The 27,266-nt window shown below is 45.3% G+C and overlaps 1 protein-coding gene across 2 annotated transcripts; it reads right to left on the reverse strand.

Annotated features, from left to right (window-relative positions):
• Positions 1-1,600: 1,600 nt before the first annotated feature.
• Positions 1,601-25,989, reverse strand: C5AR2 (complement C5a receptor 2). Of its 2 annotated transcripts, none has more exons than XM_049901475.1 (2): positions 25,914-25,989; positions 1,601-6,928 (listed from the first exon to the last, which is right to left on the reverse strand). In XM_049901475.1, the coding sequence occupies exon 2, from the start codon at positions 6,911-6,913 to the stop codon at positions 5,900-5,902; it is 1,014 nt and encodes a 337-aa protein (XP_049757432.1). In that variant the 5' UTR covers positions 6,914-6,928; positions 25,914-25,989; the 3' UTR covers positions 1,601-5,899. The 2 variants fall into 2 exon arrangements, with proteins under 2 accessions (XP_049757432.1, XP_049757431.1); XM_049901474.1 differs by lacking the exon at positions 25,914-25,989 and adding an exon at positions 21,246-21,436.
• Between the last annotated feature and the right edge of the window lie 1,277 nt (positions 25,990-27,266).

Genomic DNA, 27,266 nt, shown 5'->3' on the forward strand with positions numbered 1-27,266 from the left:
CTGGGGTAGAATTCTAGGTAAATTAAGATGTGGACAAATTTGATGGTTTCAAAGAACAAGACCACCACCTGTCTGTAAGTTTGTCGTTCTGTGGTGGCTTGTGTGTTGCTATGATGATGAAATTATGCCGCCGGTATTTCAAATACCAACAGGGGCCACCTGCGGTGAATAAGTTTCAGTGGAGTTTCCAGACTAAGAGAGACTAGGAAGAATGGCCTGGTGATCTGCTTCTGAAAATTAGCCAAGGAGAGCTTTCTGTGGATCATACCAGATCATCGTCCAACTCGCTTGTTTTGGTCACATCATTAGGAGGGATCAATCGCTGAAGGAGGTTACGTTTGGCGAAGTACAAGGCCAGAGAGGGGAAAGGTGATCCATGATGAGACAGACTGGCACAATAGCTGCAACAATGGGCTCGAACATGCCGGTGATCATGAGGATGATGCAGGACCAGGCAAGATTTCATTTCCTTGTACATAAAGTTGCCATGAGTTGAAGTTGACTTGGCAGCAGCTGTCCTTCACCATCTAAGGAACAAGAAGGCTGATATGGCTAGAGTCCAATGAGGGGCCAGTCTGGTAGGGCATCAGGTGGGGGATGCAGAAGGACAGTAATCTGAGTAAAGTGGGAGTCATTGGAGGAGTTTGAGCAGAGGAGGGACACAGTCTGACTTAGACTTTAACAGGATCCTGTGGCTCTGTGTGGGGAGCTGACTGCAGGGAACCAAGGTGAGAAGAGAGACTAGTAAGGAGGCCACTGCACTGAAAGGGTCCAGGCGAGAGACCAGGCAGCTGGACCAAGGTGATGGCAGAGGAGATGGTGAGAAATGGTTGAAAGCTGGAGGTATTTCGAAGATGGAGCCCAAATGGATTGGGTGTGGAGTGTGAGAGAAAGAGAAGCATCAAGGATGACCCCAAAGTTTTTGGCCTACGTACCTTAAAATATGGAGTTGCCGTCAACTGAGATTTGAAAGATGTGGGAGGAGAGATGAGAGAGCAAATTCAGAGCTCTGTTTGGGGCCTGTGACATTTGAGTTATGTATTGGACATCCAAGAGACGATGTTGGTGGGCACTGGGATACACAATTATCAAAGCCTTTGGGAAACAGCTTGGATGTACATCATTATCAAAAGGAGAAAGGGAAGCGCTAAACTAAGCACTCTGGTTAAAATTCCCAAAAGAGAACTACAACTTTTAAAAATTCTAAGGAAAGTAGGAGGAAGCAAAGAATGAATGTGAAAAAAAGAAGAAAGACACAGTGACCCATTGCCACTGAGCCAATTCTGACTCACAGTGATCCTATAGAACAGGGTAGAACTGCCTCATAGGATTTCTAAGGAGCGGCTGGTGGATTCGAACGGCTGACCTTTTGGTTAGCAGCCATAACTCTTAACCACTGTGCCACCAGTGACCAACAGGAGGGTTGAATTGCAAACTTGAAACTAGTTCTTGGGAAAATCACTGAGACCTGGTTCCTTGAAAACTTAAGGAAATAAATAACTTTACAGAGAAAATAAATACATTTTATAGAAAATATAGACAAAAACTAAAGATACAAATAAAATTAGGAACAAATAAGGGAGAATTCCAAAGACAAAAATCAAGATTTTTTCTTTTAATTATCAAGGGAATTCTACATAAAATTGCACAGACATACACTTGAAAACTTCCATGATATTGATTCCTCTTAACAAAAACTAAGGCTACTGCAATAAAAGAGGAAAACAAATTTAAAAAGTACAAAATACAAAAAAAAGATACCGTTTACATTATCAAAGAATAACTTTTCATAATGGCACCTGGTTCCAAAGGATTAACGAGAGGATTTTTCCAACTTTTCAAGAAGCTGTGTAAATTGTCCCAGAGCATACATAATTCATTCTACAAGGCAGTCTAGGTCCGAATACTTCATGCATGAGAATTCTGAATAAAATACCAAGGAGTAAAATTTGTATTGCTGAGAGCTTGCCGTGTGTCCCTGTGTCAAGTAAAGCAAAAAGAGATAGCAAGTAAGAGGTTCCCGCCATCTGCAAGCTCACAGCCTAGTTGGAAGAAAACAAGGTATAGACAAATAAAGATATTTTGATTCTTTCCAAGTCCTGGAGTCCGCTGAAAGGGTGGAGGAGAGACAGAAATGAAAGTGGCCCAGTTGTTGCCCTCAGGGAATTTACTGTCTTGCTGGGAATTTGTGTTCCAAAAACTTAGAGAAGGAAAGAACATTTCTTCCCTGGGAGGTGAATGAATGAATCAGGGAGGGTTCTCTAAAGGAGGTGTCACTTGCCTGAGGCTTTCAAGGCAAATTTTTGTGGTTAAGAGCATAAGAGCATGGACATTGGAGCCAAGCAAACCTGGAATCGAATCCCAGCTCTACAATTTCTTCACTGCATAATTTTGGGCAAATGACTTCCCCTCTCTAAACCCTGGTGGTGTAGCGGTTAAGTGCCGTGGCTGCTAACCAAAAGGTTGCCAGTTCAAACCCACCAGGCGCTTCTTGGAAACTCTATGGGGCAGTTCTATCCTGACCTATAGGGTCACTATGAGTCTGAATTGAGTCAACAGCAACAGGTTTTGGCTATTCTCTAAACTGCAGCGTGTAAAATGAAGCACCTCACCCCTGCTTTCCTGGATTACTTTAAAGGTGAAACCATATATAAAATGTTGTCCTGGAGTAATGACCCTGGGGTGGTTAATGTTACCTAACTCGACTTGGCTATAATTCTCAGTGCTTTGGCAGACACTATGTATCCTCCCATTTTGTGACCTGATGTGAGCAGCCAATCAGTTGGAAGAGGAGTTTTCTTGGGTGTGTGGCCTGTGTTCATGCTATAAACGGATGTTCTGCAAAGCACACTCTCTTTAATTCTACATCTGTCTCGTTATCCTCTGACCTCCAGTTCTTGGGACATGAGAATCCTCCGGCCTGCTGCCTGACCTGCAGATTTTTAATTGCAGCCCCTGCAACCATATGAGTCAGGAGAAGCCTCCAGCCTGCCGCCTGACCCGTGGATTTGTGCCAGCTTCCACAATTGCGTGAGCCATTTCCCTGAAATAAATCTCTCTCCATATATTGACATACACACTTCACTGGTTTGCTCCTCTAGAGAACCCAGCCTCCATACACAGGTGCCACTACTCTGTGACTTAAAAGACCTGAGCAGGTAGGTAAAAATGGGGCAGATTCAAGTGCAGCGCTATCTAATGGAATTTTCTGTGATGATGGAAACGTTCTAAGATTCTGTGTTGTCCAATTTGGTAGCCACCAGGCACATGTGGCTATTGAGCCCTTAAAAAGTGGCCAGTGCAACTGAGGAATTAATTTATTGTAATTCACTGGAATTAATTTAAATTTGAATAGGCACAGACAGCTAAAGACCAAAATAATAATAACCCATTGTCATGGAGTCAGTTTTGACTCATGACAACCCCATGTGTTACAGAGTAGAACTGTGCTCCATAGGATTTTTTGGCTGTTATCTTTGTGGAAGCAGATTGGCAGGCCTTTTTCACCATCACTGGGTGGGTTCGAACTGCCAACCTTTTGGTTAATAGTTGAGTGAAAACTGTTCCGTGATCACCAGATTGGACAGCATAGATGAGAAGACGGATGTTCCGGGCAGTGGCACCAGGTTGAGAAAAGGCCCAGAGGCATGAAAATAGGGGTGGCGTCCAGAGGGTGTGTATTAGTTTCCCGCTGCTCCCGTAACAAATTACCAGAAACTTAGTGACTGAAGACGACACAAATTCATTCTCTTGGAGTTCTGGAGGTCAGAAGTCTAAAGTCAAGCATTCTGGAGGCTTCAGGGAGAACCTGTTTCCTTGCCTTTTTCAGCTTCCAGAGGCTGCCTGCATTCCTTGGCTCATGGCCTCTTCTTCACATTACCTCAATCTCTGCTTCTGTCATTACATCTTCTACTACTGACTCTTACTCTTCTGCCTCCTTCTTGTAAAGACCCTTGTGATGACATTGGGCCCACCTGGATAATCCAGGATAATCTCCCCATCTCAAAATCCTTAATTCAATCACATCTGCAAAGTCCCTTTTGCCATGTAACATATTCACAGGTTTGGGGGTTTAGTATGTGGATCTTTGGGGGCCATTATCCAACCTACTGCAGGTTTTAGCAGCTAGAGCATACGTATGCCCTGTGGTGGAGAGAAAACTTAAATATCAAGCTAAGGAGCTTGGATATGGCCTTTCCTTCCAAATAAAACCAGTTACCATTGAGTCGATCCTGATTCACAGAGACCCCATGTGTGTCAGAATAGGACTGTGCTCTCTAGGGTTTTCAAGGCTGTGACCTTTCAGAAGCAGATTGCCAGGCCTTTCTTCTGATGCCCTGCGTGTGGGTCCGAATTGCCAACTTTTCGATTGGTGGCCAATTGCTTAACCATTTGCACCAGCCAGGGGCTCCTCCTTCAAAACAGATGCTTGAAATATAATTATGTTTTATCAACTGAATATAATATATGGAAAATAGAAATATACGATCAGAATTTAGATTTGGAGAAGGAAGTTTTGAGGATTACTTCCTTATTAGATGGCCTTTATTATTTTAATACTCTATGTGTAACAAAAGTTTAAATGCTCAAAAAGAAAAGATGCTCGATCTGCCAGCTTCTTATAGCCTCTGCTGCTATTACCCTGGTCCAAGTCATCATCACCTCTTGCTCGGACCATTGCAGTAGCCTCTTCATCTGGCACCTCACTTCCACACTTGCACCTTCCATCTCCCCACAGTCTAGTCTTCACCAGCAACCAGAGGGAGCCTATTAAAACCACTCCTCAGAATAGGGTTGCCAAATTTAAGGGGGGAAAAAGATGACAGAATACCCAGTTAAATTTGAATTGTAGTTAAACAAGATAGAACTTCCATGCCGGCCAACGCACCTCACGCATAGCCACCACCCGTCTGTCAGTGGAGGCATGTGTGTTGCTATGACGCTGAACAGGTTTCAGTGGGGCTTCCTGACTGAAACAGACTGGGAAGAAAGACCTGGCCATTTACTTCCAAAAATCAGCCAATGAAAACTCTATGAATCACAATGGTCTGATCCACAACTGATTGTGGGGATGATGCAGGACTGGGAAGCATTTCGTTCCATGTGTATGGGTCACCATGAGTCAGGGGCCAAATCCATGGTGGCTACCAACAACAAATGGTCCCAAATATCTCATGGGACATATTTATACTTTAAAAGTATTCATTGTTTATCTGAAATTCAAATCTAACTGGGCGTCCTGTATTTTATCTAGCAATCTCAGCTCAGAACCCTCCCAGTGTTCCCCAAAACACTTGCTATGACCTAGAAGGCTGTAAAAATCTAGCCCTTTCTATATCTCTGCTCTCATCTCATAGCATTCTTCCCCTTGGTCATCCTAGGCTGTCTACACTGGCCTCCCCACTGCTCCTGAAAGAAGCCAAGCGCATTGTGCCTCAGGATCTTTGCACTTGCTCTTCCCTCTACTTGGAGAACTTTTCCCCCAGATTTCACCATGGTTCCTCCCTCCTTTCCCTTTATCAGGTCTTGGCTCAAATATCATCTTCCCCAAGGGGCCTTGCTTGGCTGGGCTATATCCCTGCCCCAACCCACCCTCACACTGCTTTAGGGTTCTTAGCACTTATCACCACCTGACATATTCTGCATGCCTTTGTTTGATTACTATCTGTCACTATCCACTAAGAATATCAGCTCCATGAGGGCAGGGATTTGTGTTCGTTTTGTTCACTACTGTATCCCCAGTGCCTAGACAGGGCTTTCCACATAGCAGATGCACAGTGAATGATTGTTGAATAAAGGAAGGAACAAATGAAGACATTGTTGAGCCCCTGGATCCAGTTATGCCTGAAGCCAGTTTTGTGAAATGGGATCAAATGATACAAACCAGTTTCCCTCTAACCTACACTTCTATCTCTGAGACCGGGCCATAGCTGGTGGATTTCTTGCTGACCACGCTTTCATCCTTGCTCTGGGACTCCCTCAAGGCCCAGCGACATGCTGCTGGCAGTGACTGGCGGAGTCGTGCCCGCCCAAAATACAGGAAGAGTGTGGGATTGAGGCAGCTGTGAGCGAGGGCAAGGCCTATGACCAGGGCCTCACCCCTCTGAGCTCTGGCCAGGAGCGTGGAATGGGGGGCGGCAACAGCAAGGACTAGCCCCAGCACATGGTAGGGGGTCCAACAGACAAAAAACCCCACCACAATGGCGGTGCCCAGTGGCCAGCGGCATCGGGCCACATTGCACATGACGGCACCATGGCAGCCGGCCACAACCAGCAGTGGCCCTAAGAAGCCAGCAATAAATCGGACAGCAGTCACCATGCCTTCGGCTGTGGCTGAGCCACCGTAGTCCACCACGCACTCCAGCCGGGGTGGAAAGTGTTCCTCATACAGCTGGCGGTAGATGGCAGAAGGTACGGTCAACAGCAAGGCCAGGGCCCAGGCTGCCGCACAAGCTGCCCACACCCTGAGTGGCCGCCTAGTGGCAGCCCCCCAGGCAGGCCTGAAGGCCAGCAGACAGAGGTCAGCACTGAGGGCAGCCAGGAGCAGAACGCTGGAGTACATGGATAGCAAGATGACAGAGGGCAGAACGCGACAGCTCACTGCCCCGTATGGCCAATGGCCTTCGAGGGCAATGGGCACCGCCAGAATGGGGAGAAACAAACAGCAGAGCAAATCGGCCACGGCCAGGTGGAGGAACCAGGTGGCCCCAATTCGCTGATGGGCCTCCTTCCCTGTCACCCAGGCCACCATGGCATTGCCTGGTACGCCCACGAGGAAGACCACAGCATACAGCAGGAGCGGCGCCGTGCGGAGGAAGTCAGAGGTAAGGCAAAAGTCATCTAGGCAGTCCACAGGGAGATCAGGAATCTCACTGTAGTTCTCATAGTCGTAGCTGAGAGACGTGTTCTCCATCCACGTGCTGGACACCTGTGTAGGAGAGAAAAACCGTGAACCTCAGTGACGGAAATGAAGGTCCTTGGAATCTTGAGGGTAGGAACCCCAGCCCATTAGCCTCTTAGAAACTAGAATATTACAATGATAGAGCCCCAGAGCATTAGCTTCTTACATGATTCCGTCTTGGATTATAGATTATTATATTAGAACTCGAGCACATTGTTGTTAGGTGCTGTTAAGTTGGTTCCCACTCCATGTTCAGATAGTCCCCGACTTATGACGTACACACTTATGACTAATAGCACTTATGACTGTCTTTTTTTTTTTTTTGTACATCTTATCATTAGTAGACTGGACCCCTGGTGGCACAGCGGTTATGAGCTCGACTGCTAACCAAAAGGTCGGCAGTGCGTATCCATTAGCTGCTCCTTGGAAACTCTATGGGGCAGTTCTACTCTGTCCTATAAGGTCACTATGAGTTGGAATTGACTCCACGGCAACAGGTTTGGTTTGGTTTATCATTAATAATATGTTCTGCCTACAATGTTGCAGCGTGTAATTTGCTAATGTTATCATTCTCAGATGTTCACCCCCAGATATCGAATGTTATGATATACTGTTCAAAACACTGCCATATGGCGGGCTATGAAAACTAAAAGAAAAAGAAAAGAGGTACTTGATTTACGTCAGAACTGGCTTACGACAGAGTCATTGGGACTGAACTCTTTCTTAAATCTGGGGCTACCTGTACAACACAACGAAACACTGCCTGGTCCTGCACCATCCTCGCAATCGTTGTAATGCTTGAGTCTATTGTTACAGTCAGTGTGTTGATTCATCTCATTGAGGGTCTTCCTGTCTTTCACTAACCCTCTACTTTTCCAAGCATGATGTCCTTCTCCAGGGACCCGTCCCTCCTACTATCATGTTAGAGTATTGGAATTCTACAACACTAAAATATCAGAAGGCAAGTTCAACAGCAACTTGAAAGAGGAGATAGGAAACTTAGGGGGCAGTGAGTTTGTGTTAATGGTGGAGGAACAACTTGGAAAAGGTAGGTGAGAATCATTGTACAACTTGAAGAATATAACCAATGGCACTGAATTGTACGTGTAGAGGTTGTTGAATTGGTGTATGTTCTGCTGTGTATATTCTCAATAGCAACAAACCAGACAAGCTCACTGTCATCGAGTTGATTCTGACTCATAAACCAGGGCTTCTTGAACAACAACAAAAATAAATCATTTAAATAGATACACAGACAGACAGACAGGTAGGTAGATAGACACCACCACTCATCCGTCAGTTCATCGTACTGTGGAGGCGTGCATGTTGCTGTGATGCTGGAAGCTATGCCACCAGTATTTCAAATACTGGCAAGGTCACCAGGTTTCAGCAGAGCTTCCAGACTAAGATAGACTAGGAAGAAGGACCTGGCAATCTACGTCTAAAGATAACTGGCCAGTGAAAACTTTATGAATAGCAGCAGAGCATTGTCTGATATAGTGCTAGAAGATGAGCCCCTCAAGTTGAAAGCACTCAAACTATGACTGGGGAAGAGCAGCCTACTCAAAGTAGAGTTGACCTTAAGGATGTGGATGGAGTAAAACTTTTGAAACCTTCATTTTCTGAGGTGGCACAACTCAAAATGAGAAGAAACAACTGCAAACATTCATTAATAATTGGAATATGGAATGTACGAAAATTGGAAGTCGTCAACATTGAAATGGAACACAATAAAGATCGATATCCTAGGCATTAGTGAACTGAAATGGACTGGTATTGGCCATTTTGAACCTGACAATTGTGCTGGGAATGACAACTTGAAGAGGAATGGCATTGCATTCATTATCAAGAAGAAAATTTCAAGATCTATCCTGAAGTATAACACCGTCAGTGGTAGGATGATATCCATATGCCTACAAGGAAGACCAGTTAATACGACCATTATCCAAACTTACCTGCCAACCACTAATGCCAAAGATGAGGAAATTGAAGATTTTTTTACCAACTTCTGCAGGCTGAAATTGATCAAACATGCAATCAGGATTTATTGATAATTACTGGTGATTGGAATGCAATAGTTGGAAACAAAGAAGGATGGCTAGTTGGAAAATATGCCCTTGGTGATAGAAATGATGCCAGAGATCACATGATAGAATTTTGCAAGACCAATGACTTCTTCATTGCAAATACCTTTTTTCAACAACAGAAACAGCACCTATACCTTGGACCTCGCCAGATGGAATTGAATACACAGGAATCAAATCGATTACATCTGTGGAAAGAGATGATGGAAAAGCTCAAAAGCATCAGTCAGAACAAGGCCAGGGGCCGACTGTGGATCAGACTATCAATTGCTCATATGCAAGTTCAAGTTGAAGCTAAAGCAAATTAGAGCAAGTCCATGAGAGCCAAAATACAAACTTTAGTACATCCCACCTGAATTTAGAGACCATCTCAAGAATAAATTTCATATATTGAACACTAATGATCAAAGACCAGATGAGTTATCTGGCCAGCTGACTGGAAGAGAACCACATTTATGCCCATTCCAAAGAAAGGTGATCCAAATGAATGCAGAAACTATCGAACAGTATCATTAATATCACACGCTAGTAAAATTTTGTTGATGACAATTCAAAAGCAGCCTTCAGCAGTACATAGAGAGGGAACTACCAGAAATTCAAGCCAGATTCAGAAGAGGACGTGGAACTAGGGGTATCATTACTGATGTCAGATGGATCTCGGCTGAAAGCAGAGAATACCAGAAAGATGTTTACCTGTGTGTTATTGACTAAGCAAAGGCATTTAACTGTGTGGCTCACCACAAATTATGAGTAACATTGCAAAGAATGGGAATTCCAGAACACTTAATTGCGCTCATGTAGAACTTCTACATAGACCAAAAGGCAGTCATTCGAACAGAACAAGCGGATGCTGCATGGTTTAAAATCAGGAAAGATGTGCATCAGGGTTGTATCCTTTTATCATACTTATTCAATGTGTATGTTGAACAATAATCCAAGAAGCTGGACTATATGAAGAAGAACGCAGCATCAGGACTGGAGGAAAACTCATTAACAACTTGCGATATGCAGATGAAACAACCTTGCTTGCTGAAAGTGAAGAAGACTTGAAGCACTTACTGATGAAGATCAAAGATTACAGCCTTCAGTATGGATTATGCCTCAACATAAAGAAAACAAAAATCCTTACAACTGGACCAATAAGCAGCATCACAATAAATGGAGAAAATATTGAAGTTGTCAAGGGTTTCATTTTACTTGGATTCACAATCAATGCCCATGGAAGCAGCAGGCAAGAAATCAAAGAACATATTGCATTGGGCAAATGTGCTGCAAAAGACCTCTTTGAAGTGTTAAACAGCAAAGATGTCACTTTGAGGACTAAGGTACACCTTACCCAAGCCATAGTATTTTCAGTCCTCTCATATGCATGCAAAAGTTGGATAAGGAATAAGGAAGACCAAAGAAAAATTGATGCCTTTGAATTATGGTGTTAACAAAGAATGTCGAATACACCGTGGACTGCCAGAAGAACAAACAAATCTGTCTGGGAAGAAGTAGAGCCCGAACACTCCTTAGAAGCAAGGATGGGGAGACTTCATCTCACATACTTTGGAGATGTTATCAGGAGGAACGAGTCCCTGGAGAAGGACATCATGCTTTGTAAAGTACAGAGTCAGCCAAAAAGAGGAAGACCCTCAAGGGTACGGACTGACACAGTGGCTACAACAATGGGCTCAGACATAACAATGATTGTGCACAACTGGGCAGTCTTTCGTTCTATTGGTACCTAGGGTTGCTATGAGTCAGAATCAACTCGATGACACCTAACAACAGTAGATAGATGACACGTCTATGTTGAAATTACAAACAGTGAGGGTCTCTATGAGAAGGTGATATTTGAGCAAAGACCTCAAGGAGGTGAGGGAGGGAGCCATACAAAGGTCTGGGGGTAGTGTTCCAGGCAGAGGGAAAGCAGTGGTGAAGGTCCTGAGATAGGAACAAGATGGTCGTGTTCAAGGAACAGCAGAGTGGCCAGCATCACTGGAGTGGAGTAATCAAAGAAGGGAGTGAAGAGAGGTAAGAACTGAGAGATGCTGGGGCCAGAACATATCGGGCCAAGTGGGGTATTGCAAGGACTTTGTCTTTTATTCCAAGTGAGATGGGAGCTATGGGAGGGGGCTGATTAGGTGAGCAAAGTGATCTGACCATCATAGCACTAATATTAATAATGGTTGCTGTTGTTATTACCAGTCGCCAAGGAGTTGATTCTGACTCATGGTGACCCCATGTGTGTCAGAGTAGAACTGCGCTCCATAGGTTTTCAATGGCTGTGATGTTTCTGAAGGAGCCCTGGTGGCACAGTGGTTAAAGTGCTCATCTGCTAACCAAAAGGTTGGTGGTTTGAACCCACCAGCCGCTCCGTGGAAGAAAGTCCTGGTGAGCCGCTTCTGTAAAGATTACAGCCTTATAAGCCCTATGGGGCAGCTCTATTCTGTCCTATAGGATCATTATGAGTTGGAATCGACTAGACAGCAACAGGTTTGGTTTTTGTTTTTTTGGAGATGGGAAGCCTGAGCAGCAGTTGCCCCAGCAGACCCAGGCTCTGCGAACCTGTGCTAGCAGTTTTGGTTGACTCTCTCGGTTTCCTCATCTGGGGAATGAGAGTCAACCCGGCGAACCTCCCTCACCGGTTTGGGGAGAGCTCGAGGAGTTAGTAGGTGTAATGCCCGCATCACAGAGCAAGGGCTCATAGAGACAGCTGTGGGTAGGACTGGACCCAGGGGACTTGTCCCCACCCCGCACCACATCAGAGTGACTAGCCTGCAGCCCTCTGCTGACTATTTATGAGCTGGCTGGCACTACCCAGAGCCCCAGCTGGCATTGACGCAACGACAGGAAAGGCAGAGAGGAAGTTGCGGCACTTGCCTCCCTCCCCTCCTCTACCCTTCCAGGTAGCAGCCAAGAGGCCAAGCCACTTTGTTTTTGTGTCTGAATTTTGGCACTTTGCTTTCATATTATTTTCCTCACCACAGTAAAATGCTGTCATGGGCTGAATTATGTCTCCCCAAAAATGTGTGTGTCAATTTGGCTGGGCCATGATTCCTGGTATTGTGTGATTTTCCTACATGTTGTAAATTCTGCCTCTACGACGTTCATGAGGGAGCATGGGTGGCAGTTAGTGAGAAAGGACTTGACCTACAAGGTTGGACTGTCTTGAGGCAATCTCTTGTAATATAAAAGAGAGAAGCGAGCAGAGAGACAGGGGGATCTCATACCACCAGAAAAGAAGCACCGGGGTACTTCTGGCCAACATGGCACCATAGACAGAAGCACCATGCCATTTCTCTGCAGCAAAGACCCAAAAAACTAAGTAAACAGACAAACATCATTCCTGGAACCGAAAGTGCCTAAATGAAGAGATAGAGAACTCAGCCAAGCACCCCATGGAATTAGAAACTGACAGAGGACAGAGAGAGTGAGGAGAGATACGTGTGGAGGGCCCCAACAGCTAACAGCACAGATCCACCATCTTGGACTCCTGTTGGGGATCGGCAGACAGGGAGCACGGGAAAGCAGCTTCCCAGAGCTCCCAGCAGGAGACAGGGTCACCTAGTAACCAACGATACACACTTTCCCACCCTCCACTCTCTCCCCGCTGCTCTACCTCCAAGCTCCCTGGCTGGCGGTGATGGCTTAGCTGGCCGGGAAGTGCAGCATCAGTGCCACTTGGATTTTCCCCACCCAGGTCAGAAATCAGTGGGCAGGGAGTACGGGAAAGCTGCTTCACGAAGTTCCCATGAAGTTCCCATGAAGTTCCCAGCAGGAGACCGAACACCCGGTAACAAGCAATATATACACTTTCCTAGCACCCGCCCCTTCTCCCCCCCGACCTTAGGCCTCCTCTGCTTCCAGCCAGCCACAGTCTCTCGGCCTAGGAAGCAGCTGCTTTGGCCTCAGGCTACTTGGATTTGCCCTGCCCACACTGGCCAGGCCCCTGAGCTGGTGTTGGTTTTTCCCGTCTCTTTTGGTTTCTTCTGTGCCTCCTACCACCTCCCCCTCCTTTCTCTGGAACACCTGGCTCCATGTGCCATCCTTGCTTCTTCTTGAAAGGCTGTGAGGCCATGCTCAACTGGGGAACCACTCCCCCAGCCCGTGACACCATGCTGGTGGGGTCCCTGGGGCTTTTCCCCCCCTTGTTTTGCTTGTTTGTTTTCTTTTTCTTTTCGCAGCTTGGGAGCCCCTTCTGGCTGGAGTGCACTGCACGGTTTAGGAGCCACTCCCCTACTCTGTGCAGCCGCGTTGGTGGGATCCCCGGGGGCCTTTCTTTTTTTCTTCTTTCTGATTTCTTTTCTCTCTCTTTTTCCCTTTCTCTCTGTCTTCATTTCTCAATTCTTGTCTCTCTACACTTCTTTTCCTGTCTCCTGAATACCTGGTGCTTTGTGACATCTATACCCCCTCTAGCCAGGCTATACTGCACACCTGGGAACCATTTCCCTGGTCTTAGCAGCCCCACCGGTGGGACTCTGGGACTCCTGGAGGCTTTTCTTTTCCAAATTTTTATCTAGTTTTTTTTTTCTTTCTTTTTCCCTTTTTCTTTCCTTTTTGCTTTTCTCCATTTCTCGGTTTCTCACCTCTCCACTCCAACAGCAAGCTCCCTTAGTGCTCTTTTCTCTCTCTCTCTCTCTCTTTGTTTGCTTGTTTGTTTTTTGGCACCTGTTTTTCTCTCCTCTCTCTCCTCTTTTCCATACCCCTATTAGCACCAAATATCACAACCTCCCCCTTCTTTCCTGCCTACCTGCACCATGCACTGAACATCACACCTCCAAGCAGCACAGGCACTGCCCAACACTGATTCCTGGCCCTCCCTGTCAGCCCTAGTACATGCCATAAACAATCCACCCCAGCCCCTCTCCTTCAGCTGGACCTGCCCTGCTGCACCATAGCTGAATGACTGGCCCTGCCCATTGGACAAGGAGGTGAAAAGTATGGTGATTACAGATGAGCAAACAACAAAAAACGCACAGCCCACCTGCTCAGAAACAACCGAATAAAACAAAAAAGCAGGATGAAACAAACAAATCTACAGTCAAGAAATGAAGAAAATGACTACTGAATATCCCAGAGACAGCAGACAATATAAAAACATGTAAAAAAAAAAAAAGAACAGGATGGGTCCAGTAGGTCTCCAAAATTAAACAACAGATGACTTTCTGGTGGAAGAAAAGGCACTAGAACTACCTGACGGGGAATACAAATGTCCGATATTCAGAATAATCCAAGAGTTGAAGCATAAAGCAAACAAAAATGAGGAAAAAATAGACAAATTTTTGGAAAAGGCAGAAAAATTCACGGAAAATACAGACCAAAAATTGGAACAATTCAGGAAAGTAATACAAGAACAAAATGCCAAAATAAATCCACAACTAAAAATTATACAAAAACAAGAAGTAGAAATCCAAAAGATAAACAATAAGCTTTCAGAAACGGACAGTGTCATAGAAGGGCTGAGGAGCAGGTTTGAAATGATAGAAGACAGAATCAGCAACATTGAAGACAAACACTTGAATACAACTCTGAGGAAAAATCAGAAAAAAAGAATGAAGAAAAATGAAGAAACCCTAAGAATTATGTGGGATACAATCAAAAGCAAAGATTTGCAAGTGATCAGAATTCCAGAACAGGGAGAGAAAATGGGGGGAAAAAAGAGAGGATCATTGAAGACTTGCTGACAGAAAACTTCCCTAATATCATGAACGATGAAAAGTTGACCATCCGAGAAGCTCAATGAACCCCATATAGGATAGACCCCAAAAGAAAAACACCAAGGCATATCATAATCTCAGTCGCTAAAACCAAAGACAAAGAAAAAATCCTGCGAGCAACGCGAGAAAAACAAAAAGTCACATACAGAGGAGAAACAATAAGACTAACCTCTGATTATCTGGCAGAAACCATGCAGGCAAGAAGGCAATGGGATGACATATATAAAACCTTGAAAGAAAAAAATTTCCAGCCAAGAATAATATATCCTGCAAAACTTTCATTCAAATATGATGGTGAAATGAGGACATTTTCAGATAAACAGAAATTAAGAAAATATGTAAAAACCAGACCAAACTTATAAGAATTATTAAAGGGAGTCCTTTGGTGTGAGAACAAACAACATCAGACCACAGCCTGAATCTAGGACCCAAGATTGTACCAGCCAGAAACCCACCTAGGAAATGAACTCCCCTCTTAAGGGAGAAAACCTTGGTGGTGTAGTGGTTAAGAGCTACTGCTGCTAACCAAAAGGTCAGCAGTTCGAATCCACCAGGCACTCCTTGGAAACCCTATGAGGACACTTCTGCTCTGTCCTATAGGGCTGCTATGAGTAGCAATCAAATCAACAGCAACGGGTTTGGATTTTGGTTTTGGTATCGAGGGAAATTTACATGCAATAGAAGTCACCAATTTAAGGTGCACAATTTGATGAGTTCTGACAAACGTATGCCGTCATATAACCACCATCACAATCATGATACACAGCATTTCCATCACCCTAAAAAGTTCCCTTGTGTTCCTTTGCTTTCAATCTTCTTCTTCCACACTGTGGCCCCTGGCAACCACTAATCTGCTGTCTGTCACTATAGTTTTGCCTTTTCTAAAATTTTATATAGTGGAATCATATGGTAGGATGTTTTCTTTTGTGTCTGACTTCTTTCACTCAGCATGATACTTTTGAGATTCACTCATGTTGCTGCATGTATTAGTAGTTTTTTCCAGGTTTTTTGGAAGTAGATGGCCAGGCATTTCTGCAGAGGTGCCTCTGGGTGGACTAGAATCTTCAACCTTTCCATTAGCAGCCAAACACGTTAACTGTTCTCACCATCCGGGGACTCTAGTATGTGATAAGTATTCAATAAAAGTCCTCTGTTATTTCAATTATTATAAAATAATGATGGTAGTCATATTTTATATTATAAAGTATATCATATGTTATTGTCATTGTTAGTTGCTGTTGAGTCAATTCTGACTCATGACGACCCCGTGTCAGAGTAGAACCTCTCCATCAGGTTTTCTTGGCTGTAATCATAACAGAAGCAGATTGCCAGGCCTTTCTTTGGCAGCACCACGGGGTGGGTTCAAACTGCCAACCGTTAGGTTAGTGATCGAGTGCAAACCATTTGTGCCACCCAGGGACCTTACATAATATAAATTATATACAATATACTTATATACAGAAAAAAAAAACCCATTGCCATTGAGTTGATTCCGACTCAGCGACCCTGTAGCTACCCTACAGGACAGTGTAGAACTGCCCCATAAGGTTTCCAAAGAGTGGCTGGTGGATTTGAACTGCTGATCTTTTGGTTAGCAGCCAAGATCATAACCACTGCACCACCAGGGCTCCACACTTATATATAATTTATTATATAAATTACATATATAATTTATTATATAAATTACATATATAACTTATATATATTACGAATCACGTACAAATATATATAATCTATATAGAAATATGATTTACTATTTATTATACAAAATTATAGTGAAATTATAATGCTACTTATGATTATTACCATTTTTATCATTAAAGAAAATAATGAACCAGCGAGGGGCTGGCTAATAAGCATCCCACTTCCAGTCGGGAATGAATTGGAAGCTGTTGTGAAGAACAGTGTTGATGTGTGTGTATGCGGAGAAGGAAATAGATCTTAAGACATATTACGTGGAAAAGATTAAGAGATGGAACAGTCCGTGTTGAATGCTACCGTTTCTGTCTAAAAAATTATAGAGGAAATAACATTGGTTGCTATTGTTGCTTACACATAGAAAATTTCCAGGATTTTTATGTGCCAGGCATGGTTAAGTGCTATGGCTGCTAACCAAAAGATTGGCAGTTCTAAGTCACCGGCCACTCCTTGGAAACTCTCTGGGGCAGCTCTACTCTCTCCTATAGGGTTGCTATGGGTTGGAATCGACTCAGCGGCAACGGGTTTGGTTTTTTGGATTTTTTTAGGCATCGCTGCAAGCACCCTTTAAAGATTGTTAGTGAGAGCAGATCCCCAGGTCTTCCTGCTGCGAAGCAGATGATGTGTTCGAACCACTGACCTTTTGGTTAGCAGCCGAGTGCTTAATCATTGCACCACCAGAGCTCCTTATTTAAACATTATTATCCTGTAATCCCTATAACAACCCTTTCATTTTGGTACTATTTTATACCCATTCTGTAGATGAGAAAACTGAGGCACAGCAAGAGCTGTTGGGGATGGTGGACTCAGGGCGTGAGGTTGGGGTCTAAGGGAGGGTACAGGAGGATAGTGAAAACAGTAGCTTACTCATCTATAATGTTCATCGTGGGCCAGGCACTGTGCTCAGCATTTTGCTCATATTAACTCAGTGAATTCTCACAACACCTGACTCATGTGACCCCATGTGTGACAGAGTAGAACTGCTCCATAGGGTATTTCTGGCTGTCACTTTAGAGAAGCAGATCACCAGGACTTTATTCTGAAGTGAGTTTGAACTGACAACATTTAGGATAGCAGCTGATTGCAAACCACTTGCTCTACCCAGTAATAATCTATACACCTCTAAGGTGTATAGATTATTACTCCCATTATACAGATGAAGAAACTGAGGCACAGAGAGATTAAGTGACTTGCCCAAGGCCTCCCAGCCAGTGAGGATTTGAATTTTTAAAGCCTGTGTACATTTGTCTTAGTCACCTAGAGCTGCTATAACAGAAATACTGCAAATGGATGGCTTTAACAAAGAGAAATTTATTTTCTCATAGTCTAGCAGGCTAGAAGTCCAAATTCAGGGCGTCAGCTCCAGGGAAAGGTTTTCTCTGCCTGTCAATCTGGAGGAAGGTCCTTCTTGTCAACTAACAACAATAACATATGATATACTTTATAATATAAAATATGACTACCATTGTTATTTTATAATAATTGAAATAACAGATGACATTTATTGGGTACTTATCACATACTAGAGTCCCCGGGTGGTGAGAACAGTTAACGTGTTCGGCTGCTAATGGAAAGGTTGAAGATTCTAGTCCACCCAGAGGCACCTCTGCAGAAAGCCCTGGCCACCTACTTCCAAAAAAACAGGAAAAAAACTACTAATACATGCAGCAACATGGATGAATCTCAAAAGTATCATGCTGAGTGAAAGAAGTCAGACACAAAAGAAAACATCCTACCATATGATTCCACTATATAAAATTTTAGAAAAGGCAAAACTATAGTGACAGACAGCAGATTAGTGGTTGCCAGGGGCCACAGTGTGGAAGAAGAAGATTGAAAGCAAAGGAACACAAGGGAACTTTTTAGGGTGATGGAAATGCTGTGTTTCATGATTGTGATGGTGGTTATATGACGGCATACGTTTGTCAGGACTCATCAAATTGTGCACCTTAAATTGGTGACTTCTATTGCATGTAAATTTCCCTCGATACCAAAACCAAAATCCAAACCCGTTGCTGTTGATTTGATTGCTACTCATAGCAGCCCTATAGGACAGAGCAGAAGTGTCCCCATAGGGTTTCCAAGGAGTGCCTGGTGGATTCGAACTGCTGACCTTTTGGTTAGCAGCTGTAGCTCTTAACTACTACACCACCAGGGTTTCTTCCCTCAATACAGTCGACTTAAAAAAAAAACAAACCCTATGGACCACAGTTCTATTCTGACACACATGGGGTCTCCAGGAGTCAGAAGTGACTCGATGGCAACTGGTTTTTGTTATATTTTTTAGGCATAACCCTGTGACAACCTTTCGAGGTAAATATTACTATTATCCTTATTTCCCAGAATGCAACTCCACCAAAGCAGGGATTTTTGTCTGATCTGGGCTCTAAGGTATCCCTGGAGTCTAGAATGGTACCTGGTACAGAGCAGCTGCTTAGTCGAAAATGAAAGAACAAAATAGGAAACTGAGGCACAGAGGGGCTAAGGGGTGACTTAGATTTCTTTCCATTTTTCATGGTCATGAACACCCTTGTGTGTGTGTCTTGGCGCATGTGGGTGGTGCAAACAGCTGGAACATCTGCTCTTGGGAACTGTGGGGCGGAATCCACATGTGGATTTTGAGCTTTTGACACCTCCCCATGACTCAGAAATCCCCCCATCACCACCCAGAAAAGCACATATGTGCTCACCAGAAGACACATACTGGAATGTTCACAGCAGCCCCAAATGAGAAACCATCCAGATACCCATTCACAGGAGAACAGATAAAAAGCAAATTCCTTGCCATCAAGTCAATTCCAACTCATGGCCACCTGCACTCCATAGGGCGTCCTTGGCTGTCACCTTTACGGAAGCAGATTGATCATCAGGGCTTTCTTTCATGGTACTCCTGGGTAAGTTCGAACCACAAACCTTTTATTTAGTAGCCGAGAGCAAACCTTTTCGCACCACCCAGGGACCTTGGATGTACACATCACGGTATGTTTGCGAAGCAGAATATTCTACAACAATGAGAAGGAAAGAACCACAGCCACACGTGAGAACCTGGATGGGGTTCATGAATACAACGTTGAGGGAAGGGAGCCGGACACGAAGGACAAGGTACTGAAAGATACCATTCCTGTAACGTTCGAAAGCAGGCAAGAGGACTCCAGGGTGTTAGGAGTCAGAAAGCTAGCTCCCTTTGCGGGGGGAGGGCTGTGACCAGGAGAAGGAAGAGGGAGCTGGAGGGGGCTCTAGGGACGGGTCCTGTTCTGTTTCTTGACCCAGGTGCTGGCTACACATGTGTGTTCAGCTTGCGAGGATTCATAGAGCTGATGTGAACATTTTTCTGTGTGTATGTTACACACCGCAGTAAAGTTTAGAAATCTTCCTTTAAAAGAGCCAAAACATTGATAAACCTCTAGCCAAGCTAACCAAGGAAAAAAAAAAAAAAACAGCACAAATTACTAATGCCAGAAACAAAGGAGAGGTCATCACAACCCTCGAAACTACGGCCCCTGAACACTGTGTTAACACAGAACTGAAACCATTCCCGAAGCCCACTCTTTAGACAAAGATTACACAGGATTATAAAACAAAAACAATACATGTGAGGAACATGCCTCTTAGATCATTCAGATCTATGAGACCAAGTGGGCAGCTCCTGTCTGAAAAACGTAGGATGAGAAGGCAAGAAGGGAAAGAAACTGGTCGAACGGACACAGGGAATCTGGGGTGGAAAGGGGGAGTGTGCTGTCACGTTGTGGGGGCTGCAACCAATGTCACAAAACAATATATGTATCAATTTTTGAATGAGAAAATTAACTCGAGCTGTAAACCTTCACCTAAAGCACAATAAACAAAAGAGAGACCATCACAATGGACCCCATGAACATTAATCAGATAATAAAGAAATATTATGAATGAACAGTTCACATGCTCAGCTGTTAACTGAAAGGTTGGAGGCTTGAGCTCACCCAGAGGTGCCTTGGAAGAAAGGCCTGGCGATCTACTGTTGAAATATCAGCACTGAAAATGCTGTGGAGTACAATTCTACTCAGAGATTTGGGGTTGCCATAAGCTGGAGTCAACTCTACAGCAATTGGTTTTGGGGTCCCTGGGTAGTGCAACCGATGAACGCGTTCAGCTGCTAACTGAAATGTTGGTGGCTCAAGTCCACCCAGAGATACCTCAGAAGAAAGCCTTGATGATTTACTTCCGGAAAATCAGCCACCGAAAACCCGATGAAGCACAGCTCTACTTTTACCCACACGGGGTCGCTGTGAGTCGGAGTCAGTGTGGCAGCACCTAGTTTCCATTTTTGTGTTTTTTTTGTGGACAACTCTACGGCCGCAAATTTGGCAACTTAGATGAATAGGTCCTTAAAAGACACAATCTACCAAAACTCCCCCAAGGAAAAATCTCTCTTCAGAAGTGGAATTACTGAGTTGAGGGGCTTGTTCAGGGCGGGTTACAGTTCTGTGGGTTCACCAGGAGCTGCAGAAATTCCTGCTCCACCATCTACGTTTGAAAGCAGAGGTTTCCTGCACCTGTGTTTGACAAACTGTTTGGATTCTTTGACAAGAGCTATTTTGTTAGTCTCCCCAAGTCCCTTCCAAGAGTCTGGAACTCTGGCACGGATTCCAGCGGGATGGTTTTAAGATCCCAGTTTTAAAATGCTGCCCAGATTCTGAAAGTAACAGTTCATGAGTTTTATGAATATAATGTTGAAGGAAGGGAGCCAGACACAAAGGAGATGGTTCCATTCATGTCAAGTTCAAAAAATGGAAGAGGACTCTTTGTGTTAGGAGTCAGGATGGTGGCCAGTGAAATCCCACACTCCTCTCCTCCCTCCCTCCTTCCTTCGATTCTTACCGTCTCTTGCAGGAGGCTCCCCGATTTGTCCAAACTCCTCTTTGGAGCACACTGGGGCCCACAGCCGGATCCCGGAGGTCTGGGGCCTCTTCCCTGCGCCTGGCTGCAGATAGATTTCTGACCGTCCTCCCCGTTTCCCTTATCAGAGGCTACCACACATTGCCCCCTCACGGATCCTAGACAAACCTTCCTAGCCAGGGAAAAACAGAAGTGGCCTTTTTCAATCTGGGCGTGTTTGTCCTGTGTGTTCTTCTCATGACTCATTCGTCCCCAAATTACTGGGCAGCAGGCAAGGCCGGAAGGAGCCCTGGTGGTACAGTGGTTAGGTGTTTGGCTGCTAACTGAAAGGTCAGCAGTTCAAACCCACCAGCCACCCCAAGGGAGGCAGATGTGGCAGTCTGCTTCTGTAAAGATTACAGGCTTGGAAACCCTGTGGGACAGTACTACTGTGTCCTTTAGTGTCACTATGAGTCAGAATGAGCTGGATGGCAATGGGTTTGGTTTGGTTTGGTTTAGGTGAGGCTGGGTGGAGAGCTGACCCTGAGGCCGCAGCCCCAATCTCTGTCGCCAGCTTCCTGGAAGCCAGGCCTGCATGTAATTTGACCTTTGAGCCCTGGGTGGCTTGGCAGGGACTTGGAATTCCCACGGGGCCCTCTGAGGGCTTCTGACCATACAGTCTTCCACCAGTTACCCCCCTCCCAGGATCAGCCTAGCCTCCTTTCTGCTTTTAAAGGAGCCTTAAGAACAGATAACTATTCCTCCCTTCTGGAATGTTCCGAGGAAGCCAACTTAGGGTCATACCAAACCCATTGCCATTAAGTGGATTCTAACTCCTCAAGACCCTGTAGGACAGGGGGCTTCCAAGGAGCAGCTGGTGGATTCAAACTGCCGACCTTTTGGTTAGCAGCTGAGTTCTTAACCACTGCACGACCAGGGTTCCAACTTAGGGTCACGTCCCTCACAAAAAAGGCCAAGGCAGCCGAACTCAGGGCCTGAAGCCTCAGAAGTAGACAAAACACAAACAAACTGTGTCCCTTTTCTGGTCCTCTCTTATCCATGTGTAAAATGGGAAGGTGTGAGCAATTTAAAGACAAAAACAAACCTGTTGCCATGGAGTCAATTCTGACTCATGAGGACCCCATGTGTTAGAGTAGAACTGCTTTATAGGATTTTCTTGGCTTTAATCTTTACGGAAGAAGATTGCCAGGCCTTTCTTCCTAGCTGCCACTGGGTGGGTTTGAACTGTCAACCTTTAGATTAGCAGCTGAGCAAAATCTGTTTGTGCCACCTGGGGACTTTGTGTTGGCAACAGTGGTTCTTAACCCTCATTCCCAACACAGCATGGCAGCTAAACCCTCATTCCCAACACAGCATGGCGGCTAAACCCTCATTCCCAACACAGCATGGCGGCTAAACCCTCATTCCCAACACAGCATGGCGGCTAAACCCTCATTCCCAACACAGCATGGCGGCTAAACCCTCATTCCCAACACAGCATGGCGGCTAAACCCTCATTCCCAACACAGCATGGCGGCTAAACCCTCATTCCCAACACAGCATGGCGGCTAAACCCTCATTCCCAACACAGCATGGCGGCTAAACCCTCATTCCCAACACAGCATGGCGGCTAAACCCTCATTCCCAACACAGCATGGCGGCTAAACCCTCATTCCCAAACAGCATAGCGGCTAAACTCTCATTCCCCACATAACATGGCGGCTAAACCCTCATTCCCCACATAGCATGGCGGCTAAATCTTCATTCCAACATAGCATGGCGGCTAAACCCTCATTCCCCACACAGCATGGCGGCTAAACCCTCATTCCCAACACAGCATAGCGGCTAAACCCTCATTCCTCACATAGCATGGAGGCTAAGCCCTCATTCCCCACATAGCATGGCGGCTAAATCTTCATTCCAACATAGCATAGCGGCTAAGAACATGGACTTGGAAGCCTGAATGTTGAGATTCTCATGCCAGATCCACGACTGATTTGTGTTGTGGAATGAATTGTGCCCCTCACCCAAAAAGGAGCTTGAATTCTAGCTCCTATACCTGAGTAGGAAACCCTGTTGGCATAGTGGCTAAGAGCCACCTATGGCTGCCAACCAAAAGGTCAGCAGCTCGAATCCACCAGGCCCTCCTTGGAAACCGTATGGGGCAGTTCTGCTTTGTCCTACAGGGTCACTGTGAGTCAAAATCGACTCGACGGCAACGGGTTTGGTTTTGGTTTTGGTTTTTATACCTGTGGAAGGAGCCCTGGTGGTGCATTGGTTAAGCACTTGGCTGCTAACCAAAAGTCAGCGGTTCGAATCCCCCAGTGGCTCTGGAGGAGAGAGATGTGGTAGTCTGCTTCTGTAAACATTTACAGCCTTGGAAATCATGTGGGGCAGTTCTACTCTGTCCTATAGGGTCGCTATGAGTTAGAATTTGACTCGATGGCAATGGGAGTGGATATACCTGTGGATGTGATCCTGTTTGGAGATAGGGTTTTCTTTGCTGTGTTAATTAAGATCCTGGGTGGTGCAAGCTGTTTGCAATCAACTACTAATTTTAATTTAAGTCAGAATTGACTCAACAACAATGGGCTTTTGGTTTTGAGTTCGAACCCACCTGGTGGCGCTGCAGAAGAAAGGACTGGCAGTCTGCTTGTATAAAAATCACAGCCAAAAAGCCCCTATGAAGCACAGTTCTGCTTTGTTACACAGGAGTAAGAAGTGACTGGCAGGTAACGGGGTAGGTTTTGGGGTTTTGTTATGTTAATTAAATCATGCCAGAGTAGGGTGAGTTCTAAATCTAACCCCTCTAATTTATAACACGAGCAGATTAGACACAGAGACTCACACACGGGGAAGACAGATACGTGTGAGAATCACCAAGAGATCAAGGAACACGCCCAGGGCTACCAACAAAGAAAGAATCTGCAGGGAGGCCGAGACCCTGACTTGAACTTTTAGCCTCTAGTACTGTGAAAACATGAATTTCTGCCCTTTAAAGCCACCCACTTGTGGTATTTCTGTTACAGAGGCAAGAGGGAACTAAGACAACTAGTTGGGGTGGTGGTCCCTCTGAGTCTCAGCTTCCTCATCTGTGAAATATTACTATGAGGATAAGTGAACATATTTCAAACACAAAGAACGGTGCCTGGCACATAGCGTATGTGTCTACATGTTTGTGAAGCTACAAGAATATAAGTTTTTAAAACACACACACACACAATGCAAGCTCAGCAACAGGAAATGCCTCCAACTCTATTTTCGGAGCCATTTACTCAGCAGTTCTTGATGTTTGTCCTCCCCTCTGTGCGTGTTTTGTGGTTGTTTAGAGAATACCAGACAAAACAAAACAAAAAGCCCCAATGCCATCAAGTTCATTCTGGCTCCAACCACATCTTTCTCCTGAGGAGCAGCTGGTGGGTTTGAACCATCAATGTTTCAGTTAGCAGTGGAGCACTTAACCACTCCGTTGCCAGGGATTCTGTTTAGCTAATAAACAAAAAAAACCAAACCCGTTGCTGTCGAGTCAACTCCAACTCATAGCGACCCTATAGGACAATGTAGAGCTGCCCCACAGGGTTTCCAAGGAGGGCCTGGTAGATTCGAACGGCCAGCCTTTTGGTTGGTAGCCATAGCTGTTAACCACTACGCCACCAGGGTTTAAACTATGTTGTTAGAGGAAATCATTTCAGAGTCATGAGACTGGGGCTCATTGTGTGACCAGGGCATTTCCAGTCTGCTCTCTGGGTGACCCTGTCTTGGATGAGCCTGAACTCAGACCCCAGGAGAACAAACATCTCCCACCTCCTGCCACCCACCGGCCTCTGGGGAAACCCACCCTGGTCAGCAGAAAAAGAGACATGGAAGAAGCCGAGGGTGGGGAAAGCAATAAATATCTATAATAAATATTGTAAATAAAACTTTATTTATAAAAACAGGTGGTAGGCTAGATTTGGCCCACAGACTGTAGTTTGCTGGGTCTCTGGGCAGCAAAAATGGTTTGCACGCAACTATTCACCAAAAGGAGCCCTGGTGGTACAATGGCTAAAGGGTTCAGCTGCTAACTGAAAGGTCACCAGTTCAGATCCACCAGCTGCTCCTTGGAAATCCTGTGGGGCAGTTCTACTCTGTCTGGTAGGTGGCTAGAAGTCAGAATCGACTCTACGGCAACAGGTTTTTTTATGGGTACTAACCAAAAGGTTGGCAGTTCTAATCCACCCCATGTGTGCAGAGTAGAACTGCTCCATACGGTTTTCAAGGCTGTGACATTTTGGGAGCAGGTCCTCAGGCTTGTCTTCCAAGGTACCTCCGGGTGGTTTTCAACCGCCACCCTTTCAGTCAGTACTCAGGTGGCAATCATTTGCACCACGAAGGGACTCCTCTGTCAGATTACAACCACTGAAAACCCTGTGGAGTACAGTTCTACTCTGAAACACGTGGGGTCACCATGAGTCTGAATCGATTCCAAGGCAACGAGATGTTCTTTTTTGCTGTTTCTTTCTTTTATCTAGATCAAAGTTTCTCAACTCAAATTTTCTGTGCTCTGAAGACTTTATAGGCACCTGCTTCTCAGAGGATTTGATCTTAATAAACTCCTCATCACTAAGTTTCTGGATTCTGAGAGTGAAAGGCTTTCTGGTGTCCCTGGACCTGGCCAGGGAGGGGTCTTACCTGGGGACCTGGAGGGTGCTGGAGGTCGAGGACAGAGTCTCTGTGGGCCTCAGATGCCTGTGGCTGGGGGAGGGGACACAACTGTTATAAAAAGACAAGGGCCACCTTCGGAGGACGGAGTCTCTTTTGCAGCCACCCCTGTGAAGCCCTGAGCTCCTGCTCTTCCCCCTTCACCCTGACACACTGGCCATTTCCTCCCAGAGGGAGACTTCGAATAACATGCCAAAAGCTTATTAAGTCGATCCATATGAAATTGCAATTCTTCTAGGTCAAAATAGGTTGAATTTTGGCAGATTCATAGAGACAGAAAACAGAGTAAGGTCGCTGTGAGTCAGAATCGACTCCGTGGCACCCAACAACAACAACAGCAGGGCAGAGGGAAGGGGAAAATAGGGAGTGGCTGCTTCATGGGTACAGGGTTCGCTTTCGGGTGATGCAAATATTTGGGAACTAGAGTGGTGATCGTTACACAACGCTGTGTAAACACAGCTCAAACCCACCAGCCACCCCACGGAGAAAAATGTGCCAGTCTTCTCCCTTAAAGATTATGGCCTCAGGAGCCCTATGGGCATTTCTTCTCTGTCCCATAGGGTCACTATGAGTCAGAATCGATTCGATGGCCAAGAGAGCAGATCACCAGGTCTTTTCTCCCAGGAATGGCTTGTGGGATTGAACCATTCACGTTTCCATTAGCAGGTTAGCAGCCAAACACTTAACTATTAAGCCGCCAGGGCTCCTATCCAGAGGTATAGGGATTAGAATTTATAACACATGTTTTTGGGGACACTATTCAATCCATAACAGTCACACAGCACAGAGGAATGAACAGTCTAGCATCAGCAGCTGAACTCACCATCCAGGGGCTCCCAGCCCTGCACCATGGGTGCTAGGAGGTGATGCCCAGAAGGAAGCTCTGGCCCCAGCCTTGGGGAACTGATGTGAGGGTGGGTGAGTGGGTTAGGCCCGGGGGATGCAAAGATCTGGGGGAGAGGGGAACCCAGCCCCACTGTTGTTGTTGTTGTTCGGTGCGGTCAAGTCAGTTCCAACTCACTGCCACCCCACGCACAACAGAACGAAACACTGCCCCGTCCTGCTCCATCCTCTCAGTTGTTGCTATGCTTGAGTCCACTGTGTCAATCCATCTTGTTGAGGATCCTCTCTCTTCCAGACCCTCTACTTTACCAAGCATGATGTCCTTCTCCAGGGACTGATCCCTCATGATAACATGTCCAAAGTATGTAAGACGCAGTCTCACCATCCTTCCTCCCAAGGAGCATTCTGTTTGGACTTCTTCCAAGACCACAATTCAAAGGGTTCAATTCTTCTTTGGTCTTCCTTATTCATTGTCCAACT

Source organism: Elephas maximus, chromosome 11 (genome assembly GCF_024166365.1).
Source record: "Elephas maximus indicus isolate mEleMax1 chromosome 11, mEleMax1 primary haplotype, whole genome shotgun sequence".
Classification (NCBI taxonomy): Eukaryota; Metazoa; Chordata; class Mammalia; order Proboscidea; family Elephantidae; genus Elephas; species Elephas maximus.